Raw genomic sequence first — 12,126 nt, forward strand, 5'->3', positions numbered from 1 at the left:
GTATTATTATCAAAAATAAATAATAGCAATAATATAGTTCTTTCATTCTGATGATGAATCATTGAACATAATCTGATATCTTCGATACAAAAACTTAACAGCAAATAATAGCAAACTAGAGAGTTACAGAGTTTCCATCACTAAGAAACATTATACAATAAAAACATCTGAACCAGCTATGAAAATAATTCAAGTGTGAAAAACCAACAGACAAAAGAAGCAACAGATTATACAGGGGCTGAGCATAAACCATACTTGAAATTTAAAGAGTTTTGCTTCATGCATTTGCACAAAATTGGGATTTGATCTCTTCCAAAATCTTGCTATAAGTAGCCTCCCTTTTCAGCTGAGGACACAAAGAAGCAAATAACATTATGTCACAGTAAAATTGTAGCCTTTTACTTTCTGTGTTGAAGTAGCTGTTTTGGGTATTCTGATGATATGGATCATATAGAGTTTAATCCTAAACATTGCTTACATAAAATCTATATGGTCAAATCGAAATATTGGGTAAACCATAATGGTCTGTGAAAATTTAGTGAGTTTGATTAAATCTATCAATTTATGAAAAATTATTGACTAAATCATTATGGAGTAGGAATTTATGAGTTTGATGTATCAATTTAAGATCTTATAAACTTAATAATATATTTAAAACTTTAAATCTAAGTAATATTTTTTAAAAATTGTCTATTTTTTTCATATATATCTCTAGAAAATGGAAAGTTGTGAAGGACTATTTAATCAAATAGACTTCTAATGTTAATTACATTTGAAAGGTCACAAATTGAAATAGATTTCTAATGTTACTTACATTTGGAAGGTCACAAATTGAATGCTCTTTCTTATCCTTTGTTCAATCTTCATAGTTTATTGAGCCCTTTCATAATAATTTGGATTGATCTGTTTGATTTTCATCCTCAAAATGTCACATTTTGATTAATTTTATTTTTTTGGATTCATAAAGATGATATATTTATGATAAACTTCCTTAAATTTTAATCATTTAGAATTTAATCACAACTATTGTAATTTGAAAACTTATGTATAATTTTCTATAATTTCTTAATTAATATAATTATATTAAAATAATCTTGAAATCTACATTTATTAGCATTATACTATTTTTAAAAATTAAAATTAAAAAAAACCTATTGTTGAACATGATGTAATAACACCAGATAAAATATCCCTCCACAACATTACATTACTATTCGTTTAACCAATGGACAGAGTTGCCCAAATCGCTTTACAGAGAAAATCTAATGGTGATCCAATTACACCATGCAAACTCAGAGTTGGAACCACAATTCCTATCATGAAGAATGATTTTTTTATCATATTCCTTTGAATCTCTTTGTTCAGCACCTTGTTATGTTACTGTTAACTCTCTTATATCTATACAATCCTAAACTTCAGCTTTACTCAATTAAAAATGAATTGATACAAAGCTGATCTCTTAGTTAGAAAAGCTCCAACAACTTAGTTTAGTCATGAGCTCGAAATCAGATTAGATTAGTCATGTGATGTCTAACTTCAGATAGAGTCATGTTCTCCACTCATCTGATGAAGAATGACGATCAAACCCATCATAAAAGCCTGGTCTATGCCAGCTTTCACTACAACATTGAAAACATCTTTTGACAACATTACATCTGATGTTGCAAATTTCCTCTTCACCTGAAAAATACAATACAGTACAATTCATTAACTCATTTATCCTGTCTGCATATGAACAAATAAGAAATTAGAGATAAAGGACAAAGGCAAGTGTACCTCTGCAACTAAAGTGCCAAGGCCATTGTATATACTACAATGTCGCTCACTGTAATTCCCCAAAACTTTATAGTAAGAGTGTTTCTTCCCTCTGGTGGAGCCCACAAACGCCTCTGCAACTTCATTTTTAGTAAACATTGATGATTTGCTCACGCTGAAAATGGGCTTCTGGCCATGGCATGCTTCTCCATGGATTCCATACCAATGGTGGAGAATTCTAAAAGCCTGTCAGTAGAATAATAAAAGATCTTAGTTTTTTCAGTTTTGTTTTTCATTCTTGATAATGGGTCTTATCAATAATATGATGTGAAAAACAATAATAAAACTTCTAGAGGTATGATTGGGTTTGATTCTTGAACGTTTGATGGACTAGATCCTCATGACGGACAGATTTTCTGATATAAATTTGTGATCTGATTAAAAGTGGAGATGTCCATGATATCTATGTAACCCAGTTGATTTCTAAAATTAAAAAAACGGTTTTACCTTGGGATGCAATGTTACAGAGCAGAGATGTTGATATCTATGTAATCTATTTGATTTTCAAAACAAAAATTGTTAAAGAGGGAGATGCCATATCTATGTAACCCAACTAATTTCTGAAACAAAAAATGATTTTACCTTGTGATGTTAGGAAGGAAAGATATTGATATCTATGTCATCCAAAACAAAAAAATTAAAGGGGTTACCTTCCGGTGCAATGTTAGCAGAGGCTTTCCCAGAGGATCCATGAGAATCAATTTGTTTGTTGAACTGAGACCCCTTCCATCCACCCTGAAAGCGATCTCGCCAGTGCATGAGTTGGTCACAATGAATCCCCCTCCACTGAAAACAAGAGCCTTCTTTCTCACAGTCAGAACAGTGACTGAGGAGGAGCAAAAATCTTCACCCACAACAGGGGAAAACACAGAAACCTCTCTAGTCTGAGCAGAGCATTTAAAGGGCTCAGATAATTTAGAGCTGCAAAGATAACAAGCTGATGAATTACTGTGTTGGTGGTTAACTTTGTCAGCTTGATGTACCGAATCGTCCTCTTCTCTGGGTAAGATGATTCGAGAAACACACAGATTGCACAGTAAAGACAGTGGCAGCATGGCATATAACTTAATTGGTTGAGCCAAAATCTTATGAGTTCGAATCTCCTGCACTACTATAATGCAGATGCTTTCAACACAAATCTTGCAAAATTGCCTTTTGAGAATTCCATGGTTCTGGAAAAGTAGAGAGCTACTGAAGCCCTAAAAAGAGAAAGTGTATATTCCCTGCAGAACACCTTTTTTGCATTAAAAATGGCGTGCGTCCACAGGATTATTCAGGAAAAAGGAGAATACATGGGGAATTGGGCATTTGTAGCCGAACCCAAATGGCAAATGGAGCCAAGTTTGTTGGGACTCTCGCCTGGTTATACAAGTAACGCGTAAATGCCGAATATCCCATTAAAATAATGTATATGTCGCTCAATGTACGCTATTACCGCTTAAGTAAAAGCTTAAATAAATATATAATTTTTAGCCGTGTGATCACAATGTGCATCAATTTTTAGCCGTATGGTCACAATGTGGATGAATAGTTCTTTTGTTTCATGGAAACTAATCAGATTAAAGATGATGTTCTTTATATCGAGAATTACAAAGTCAAAGTCAATTTCATCTAAACAGTTAAACGGCTAGTATCAAATTACATAGAAAATTACATAGATGTTGGCAGTTGTCAAAGTCATTCAAGTGTCAAACCTGGCTTTAGATGTTGGCATATTTGTCTTTATATAACAAATTACAATAATTTGTGTAAGCACACATCTAAATTAGAGAGTTGTTCTTAAAGTCATCCAAGTGTCAAACCTGGCTTGAACATGGTTTTGAGAGTTTGAACCTTGATGCATGGTTTTTCTATCACATACCATCGTCCTCATCAATTGTGCTCAAGCAATTGAGCCACAACCCTTTGATGATCAATAATCTTTAAAAAGTTTTAAGTATTTGAAATATTGTAATAGTAGAATTTGTTTTGTTATAGAAAAAATGTAAATGAGACAAAATAGTATGCATGGTATCTTCTTTTGTTTTGTTTTGTTTGTTTGTTTGTTTTATGAAAATAAACCAGATTTCATAGATGTTGGCATCTTTTTCCTTATAGCGAATTATAAATAGTTGTCTACATATAAACCAAAAAAGTTGTCTTTGGCATCTCTCTTTTAGATAATGAATTACAACAATTTGAATAAGCATACATCTAAATCAAAAATTCGCATTTGTATTCATATATAGCAAATTACAACTATTTTAGTAGGCATACATTCAAATTAGAAAGTCTCTTTCCACCAAACAGTCATGCGCAAGGGGATCCAATCCATCAAAACTACCCAAGTGTTGAACTTGGCCTAAACATGCTTCCAAGAGAGTTTGGACCTCAATGGACGGCTTTCTTATCACATACCATCATCCTCACCAATCGTGCTCAACCAATTCAACTACAACATTTGATAATTGATAATCTTTAACATGTCTTTAGTATATGAAATATTGTAATAATAGAATTTATTTTGTAATAGACAAAATGTTAATGAAATGAATTTATATGTAGACTAAGAGAGAAAGAGAGAGAGAGTATTTTTATTTTTTTAATAAATAAATAATATTAAGACATTTTATTTTTTTAAGATTGTTCATATATTCTTTAAAATTAAAATATGTTTTAATAGAAATTAACAGTCACATGTAAATGAGATTGAATTGATATGTACAATATCTTTTCTTATTTTGTTTCTTTAATTTGTTTATAATTTTAGTTTCTATTTTTTTATTTTTTAATAAGTAATATTAGATATATATAAAAAAAATTAAGAATGTTCATTATAGATATTTTTAAAACAAAATATATTTTAATAGAAAGTCGCATTCACATGTAATTGGTGTTTGGGATTATTCTTAAACATTAAAAAAATAAAAATTAATGATTACTTATTAATTATTTTAATTATTAAATTGTGTAATATTTAAATAGAATTGGTGGTTTGAGTATAAGTCAAGCAAGTGTGTCAATAATTTAGAAAGCTTTAGTCCTTAAATTGGTGATATATTTTGTTTTTATTTACTATTGTTGTAATCCTAGTGACCAAATATTTATTTCTAAGCATTTAGAGAGGTCACTAATGTACAATTTTATGTACATCTTTTATGTAGCTTGGATCATCATGCAACACTCTGTAGTTACATATGTTTATGCATATTAGGAATGGTTCAAGAGTTGTATCAAGATTGATAAAGAATGATTTCATCTATATAAATGAAATTTGAAATCAATTGTAATTGTATCAAGATTGATAAAGAATGATTTCATCTATATAAATGAAATTTGAAATCAATGGTAAGTGTCAATGTAGATTATATTGTGCAAAATTCATAATTAACATTTTTTATCTATCTAAATATTGCAATAAGAACTTAATCTTTTTATTTAATATTTTTTAGAAGAATGATATTTTTGTTATTTTTCATTAAATAATATGCAACTTTGATTTGTTTACATTAGAAAACTAAAATATATAAAAATAAATAAAAGTTTTTATTGGTTTGACAATACAAACAATAATAAGTAATTAAATAAAATAGGTTTATCATTATCTATACAATGTTGGGTAGGTATTAATAAAAGGGTATGTGCAGGATCATTAGGGGCCAAAAAGTGGCAATATGAAAAAATTGTCTTCTCCACTCACCTAAAAATGCGAAAAATCCATGTTGATTTTACATCTAGCCATGGCAAAAATCCAACCAAATCAAATATTTGATACTAATTAAATATTATATTAAAAATATATAAATTATATATATATATATATATATATATATATATATATATATATATATATATATATATATATATATATATATATATATATAATCGTGTGGCATATAATATATTATATATTAAGCTTTAGGAAATCGGATATCCGATTCCTGTGGGTATTTTTTTACCCACTAGATGACAATTTGTGGGTCATTTTTTACTCATGAGCTACGCGAAAGGTTAGAAATCTGATATCGGATTTGAGCGGATATCCGATTTGGGGGCCATTTTTTGTGAATTTGTCATCTAAGGTATCATTTGATTACACTTTTGTTGTTTTTTGTCAATTTTTTCACATTTTTTATTTATTTTTTTATAGAAACTAGGTTTTTTCATTTGACATACATTGTTCTTTCAAATTTGTTGATTAAATTCAAATTTCTGAATCCAATCAAGTTAAATGGGGGATAACAATGATAATCCTGAACAACCACAACCGCCACAATCACCAACCCCTCTATTAGCAAACTCTCCATTACCAAACCCCCCCTCAATTCAAGATTTAATTGGTCAAAATTTGAATGAATTGAGGGGAATTGCAAATTTGTCTATAGTAGAATCCCTCATCTAACCTCGATGTTAGATGCTCTGAATGTCATTATAAATAATGTAGAAACTGTGACCGTGGAGCACAATGTCATTCTTTTGTGGCGAGATTCCATTAGGGCTAGATATTTGAATGGCTTGACCTATGATCAGGTCAAGGAGCTTGAGATTTCAAAAGCTGATATTGTCACATTGTTTGTCAATCCCCGCACTAGACAACCCATAGATGTGAAAAAAATAAAACTTTCCATCAAATGGTGTACAAACGATGATATTGTAAATAACTTTTGGGATCATTGGTGGATGGTTTTTGATAGACCACCCAACAACAATCTTGATGTCCCATTTTGTTTCATTAAAAAATTGTATGCTGAGTTTGTTTTAGGCAAGCATGTCAACTACTTTGACATCAAGCCTTTTCAGGGTGTGGTTTTAGGTATGTCTCAAGATAAACCTGGGACAGTTCAAGTATTACAGGTCCCATATGTTCCCCCTCCTCTTATTAGTCCCCCACCTCCAGTACAGCATCCAGTTTTCATTTTTGAGGCAGCATCATGGAGTATTTTGACTATTCACTCTTTGAGTAGCCTTTTGGTTTCTCATATTGGGGCACTAGCTCAACCTTATAGTGATGCTAGCAATGAATCCAGTGGCACTGAAATGTCCTCTTTGGCTTCACATATTTGTGTGCCGCATACTTGTGCTATGTGTGGGAATCCATGCTTAGGTCCTATTGGAGAGCCTGTTGATCCTCCCATAGACGTTGTTGATTATGAGGTACATGATATGCCCGATGCACCAAATGTGATGACAAGGACTGGAGGATACCCTAGAGAGTCCTCACATGCTAGAGGCAAGGAGGTACCTTCATCATACGAAGATGATGTAGTGGTAAGACTTGTAATTTCATAGTGCATTTTATTTTTAATGAATATTTATAAGAGATAGTATTAAGTACTAATGTTTATATACATGGTCTATTTAACAATTGATGACTGAGGAGGAGTTAACACATGTCGATGATGGCACCTTGACAACCATTTCATTTGGCCTTGACAGCTACACAGTACATATATTATTGCACCTAGTCATTTACATTTTTTATTGTACATACATGCTTGTCATTTAAATTATCATTAATTAAATTTTATAGTAACTTGCTTGTTTATCTTAGTTTACTCTTGTAGGTCACAAGTAGCATGAGTGCGGTTTCGCACGATTCGAGCTTTGGTAGTGCAATCTGAGACAAGGGAAAGGTAATTGAATGCAAACACGATTGAATTAAGAGTTTAAATAATTTATAATGATTATACATGTCTCCATAGATTGATAATTTCACATACTTGTCGTCTTTATGTATAGGGAATTCTTGGCTTCACATCATTGTTGACTGCAGCCACTGTACCCGAAGAAATAGAAGAGACGCCTCAAGTACATGTGTTTATTTATTTTGTATTTAGAAGATGTAATTTGTTCCTATCATCCACAATTATATGCTAACTTGTATTGAAATGTTTATGCTTGTGAACATATATAGGTTGTATATGAAAATCTTGATGACATACCTGCTCTATCGTTGATATATTCTAGGACTCCTCCCAAGATGAAGAGAAAACATGAAGATGAGGTAATCTAGAATTCAATTTGAGAGTTCAATTATAGTTCAATGTATATTGATTTTTATGTTAACTTTTCGAATGTAATTTTATATAATATAACAAATCTTAATTGTGGTTTAATTTTTCTTGTGCATGATCCTTCAGAGATGAACAATGTTGCGAAGAGGATCAATTTTGATGATTTATTAGCAGTTTAGGATGTTATAGAACATTTGGGATACTTACATGTCTAGTTGGCACGTATATTTTGTATATGGACATACATTTACATATATTTACATACATTTTGGTAAGTTGGCATTTATGCCATTTTTGTAAATGGAAATACACTTGTAATTATTTGACATTTTGATATATAGAAGTTGAGATTCAATATAACTTGTTCCTCATGTGCATGGCATCGTTATTTTAAACTTTAATCTTCAATCCAATAATTAAAAATGGTTAAATAATGAACAATGCAATGTTGTTTGTATAATCTTGAGATTCTATATAATTTGTTCCATCTAAATCTTAAGTGTTAAATTTGGTTGCCTTTGGCAACGTCACCAAATTTAATGACCATATTGGTATTGTTATTAATCATCACATGGATACTTAGTAATGACAAATGAAAAGTAGCAAAGCTTCTTCTACAGCAGAATGCAATTTTTTCATAATCGATTGGTTACATTTAGCAGCAATCCCCCATCATTAAAGCCATCTCAACAGGGAGATATTGTGAAGAGGTCCATTTCCACACGATGCTCGTTAAATTTAAGGCCTAAATATGTGAACTCTAAACATAAACTTGTTTTGATTGTCATTCAGCTACTAAAAGAAATAAATTTTACCTTCCTTTCTTTTACTATCACGTGAAAAATATGTCCACCCCCAATTGAATGTAGGCATATTATGCTTCATAATGCATTGTAATGTTAGTTCCAACAAGTTTGGTTAGGCATTCTTACCCTAGGAATGCTCCTATTCCCCCCCCACTCGGTTGAACGCTCAGGGCCATACCCTATCAGTGTCATCCCTTGAGCGCCCTCAAAGAGTGGCACATGTGAATTATCTATTTGAACCTATAGGGTCACATGAGGGCTACCTACTAAAAGGAAATACAAGAGCAAGGAAATGAAAAATAAATCCAAGTAAGTATGTTGATTGAAGTAATGTTACCAAAGTAGAGAGCAACTTGAAGAGGAGACGCAAGATCTTTTGAAAGGGGAAAAGCAAAGAAAAACCCCTTATGTATTATGAATGAAGGCAAATCCTAGAGAGACAGAGAGAGAGAAGCTCATTACAATGATATCCAAAGTGAAGAATGAGAGGAGAAGCATCTCTTAAATAGAGATGAGGAGAGGAGATACAAAGTAACTCCCAAATCTATGAATGCCACCATTAATAATATGTGTGTGCAATGCGTCAACATCCTCTTAAGGAGGATAAACTAATATTCCTTAATAAAGGAAAATGAAAGAAATGACATGTCCTCACAAATGTACTAGAGGACGAATTACATGTAGGGATTCCAAAGGAATATCCCAAACTAAATACAAATAAACCTAAGCCAAGTAAAGATTAAATATTCTAACACCTACGATAGCCTATCTTAGTTTTTCAAGATTCAGAGCGATTTTCATAGGGCAACAATTTTTCACTTAATGAAAAAATTGTCAATTTCATTCAATGAAAAGTTGCCACGAAACCCAATTCTCATTTTTCTCATCGTGGGCACAAACCTTCTGTTCCAACATGTCCAGCTAGGCATGCTCCTATTTTTCCCCATCACTCAGTCAAACGCTCAGGGCCATACCCTACCGGCATTGTCCCTCAAGCACCCTAAGTGCGAAAAATTATCAAAATTTGACAGGTTCTATCTTGGAATCTATGGAACCTACATATGATCTGTTTGAAAAAACAAGGTCACATGAGGGCTTCCTACAATATCCTGTCTCGGTTTTTCAAGATTCGAAGTGTTTTTCATAGGGCAATGATTTTTCACTTGACAAAAACATTGTAACTTTCATTCAATGGTAAGTTTCAACGAAGCCCAACTCTCATTCTTATTGTCATACACACGAAGCGTCGGTTCCAACACGTCTGGCTAGGCATTCTTACCCTATGCATGCTCCTTCTTTCCCTCCCACTCGATCAAACATTCAAGGCCATACCCTACCTACGTCATCCCTTGAGCGCCCTAAGTGCAAAAAACATATCAAATTTTGGCAAGTTCTATCTTGGAATATGTGGCACCTGCGGATGATCTGTTTGAACCTACAAAGTCACGTGAGTGTTTCCTACAATAGTATGTCTTAATTTTTCAAGATTCAGAGCGGTTTTGGTAGGGCAGTGATTTTTCACTTGATGAAAAAATTGTGTTTCATTCAATGAAAAGTTGCCACGGAGCCCAATTCTCTCTCTGCTCATCGTGGGTATGAATCATCGGTTCCAACCCATCTAGCTAGGAAATCTTACCCTAGGCATGCTCATGTCCCCCCCCCCCCCCCCCCACTCGATCGAACTCTCAAGGCCTTACTCTACCAATGTCGTGAGCGCCCTAAGTGCGAAAAATTATCAAATTTTGACAAGTTGTATCTCAGAATCCATGGAACCTATGAATGATCCATTTGAACCTACAGGGTCATGTGAGGGATGCCTACAATAGCCTATTTCGGTTTTTCAATATTCGGAGCGATTTTCATAAGGCAGCGATTTTTCACTTGACAAAAAAATCATCAGTTTCATTCAATGAAAAGTTTGCCACGAAGCCCAAATCTCATTATGCTCATCGTGGGCACCAACCGTCAGTTCCAACATGTCTAGCTAGGTATTCTTACCCTATTCATGCTCCTATTTATCCCCCCCACTCAGTCAAACGCTCGGGGCCATACCCTACTAGCATCGTCCCTTGAGCGCCTTAAGTGCGAAAAATTGTCAAATTTTGACAGGTTGTATCTCGAAATCTGTGGCACCTATGAATGATCCTTTTGACCCTTCAGGGTTATGTGAGGGTTGCCTATAATAGCAGGTCTTGGTTTTCCAAGATTCAAAGCGGTTTTTGTAGGGTAGAGATTTTTCAAATAACAAAAAAATCATCAGTTTCATTCAATGAAAAGTTGCCATGAAGCCCAATTCTCATTCTGCTCATCATGGGTCTAAACCATCAGTTCCAATACATTTGGCTAGGCATTCTTACCCTAGGCATGCTCATGTTGCAAACCAAGATAATGAAAATGGAACTTTTCTTTACAAAGTGGCTTTGTTAAAATATCAGCAACTTGATATTTGCCCTTGCAATATAGAAGTGAAACTTGCTTGTCTTCAATTTGTTCTCTAATAAAGTGGTGTTGGATAGCAATATGTTTGGACCTTGCATGGAAGATAGGATTCTTAGCCAATGCAATGGCACTTTGATTGTCACAATACAAAGGTGTTGGATCTTTTTGAGGTAGCCCCAAATCTTCAAGCAATCTTCTAATCCATAAGGCTCTTTAGAGGCATTAGTGCATCCTTTATATTCAGCTTCTATGGAACCAAGTGAATTAGATTGTTGGTTTTTACTATTTCAAGAAATAGCACCTGAACCAACAAAGAAACAATATCCACAAGTAGATTTCCCATCATTGGGATCTCCCCCTAGATCTGATTAGTAAATCCTTTTAAAGTAAAATCATAATTTGCATCATAAAATAAATGAACATTAAGAGTTCCTTTAATATATCTCAAAATTCTTTTTGCAACTTTAAAGTGAGTTTGTTGAAGTTTAGACATAAATCTAGAAACTAAACCCACACTCTCAGGAATATCTGGTCTAGTAAGAGTTAAATAATTCAAACTTCCAACTAGTTGTCTATATAAAGTAGCATCAACTAAAAGAGTATTCATATCAAGCATTAACTTTGTTCCTAATTCACAAGGAGTAGAAACATGATTAGCATCATTCATTTTAAACTTGTCTAAAATATCTTGAGCATATTTACTTTGAGATAGAAAAATACCATTACTTGTTTGCCAAATTTTATTCCCAAAAAATAATGTAAACGTCCTATATTAGTCATTTGAAACTTTTGATTGAGTTGAAACTTAATTTCAGAAATCAAATTATTAGAACTTGAAGCTAGAATTAAATCATCTACACATAAAATAATAATCACAATATCATTCTCACTATGTTTAATATATAAATTTGGATCATTTTTACTTCTAATGAAACCTTGAGAAATAAAGAATGCATTAATCTTAAAATACCATTCCCTAGGAGATTGTTTTAAACCATAAATTGATTTCTTTAACTTGCAAACTAAATTTTCATTACCTTCCTTAACAAAACCAGGAGGTTGAGACATAAATT

General features: G+C 32.7%; 1 protein-coding gene across 1 annotated transcript; it reads right to left on the reverse strand.

Moving 5' to 3' along the window:
- Window positions 1–1,201: 1,201 nt before the first annotated feature.
- Window positions 1,202–3,022, reverse strand: LOC131067773 (protein LURP-one-related 5-like). The gene is made up of 3 exons (XM_058002926.2): window positions 2,466–3,022; window positions 1,777–2,001; window positions 1,202–1,680 (listed from the first exon to the last, which is right to left on the reverse strand). Exons 1-3 carry the CDS (start codon window positions 2,868–2,870, stop codon window positions 1,537–1,539), a joined length of 774 nt encoding a protein of 257 aa, XP_057858909.2. The 5' UTR covers window positions 2,871–3,022; the 3' UTR covers window positions 1,202–1,536.
- Window positions 3,023–12,126: the final 9,104 nt, after the last annotated feature.

This window comes from Cryptomeria japonica, chromosome 3 (assembly GCF_030272615.1).
Source record: "Cryptomeria japonica chromosome 3, Sugi_1.0, whole genome shotgun sequence".
Classification (NCBI taxonomy): Eukaryota; Viridiplantae; Streptophyta; class Pinopsida; order Cupressales; family Cupressaceae; genus Cryptomeria; species Cryptomeria japonica.

Bases quoted from the DNA above. Each gene is read 5' to 3' on its own strand.
- LOC131067773 (XM_058002926.2), bottom strand. From the start codon at position 2,870: ATGCTGCCACTGTCTTTACTGTGCAATCTGTGTGTTTCTCGAATCATC. The intron at 2,002-2,465 runs GTAACCCCTTTA...TTCTACTGACAG, and splicing joins TGCTAACATTGCACCGGAAG to GCTTTTAGAATTCTCCACCA. The intron at 1,681-1,776 runs GTACACTTGCCT...TGTATTTTTCAG, and splicing joins TTGGCACTTTAGTTGCAGAG to GTGAAGAGGAAATTTGCAAC.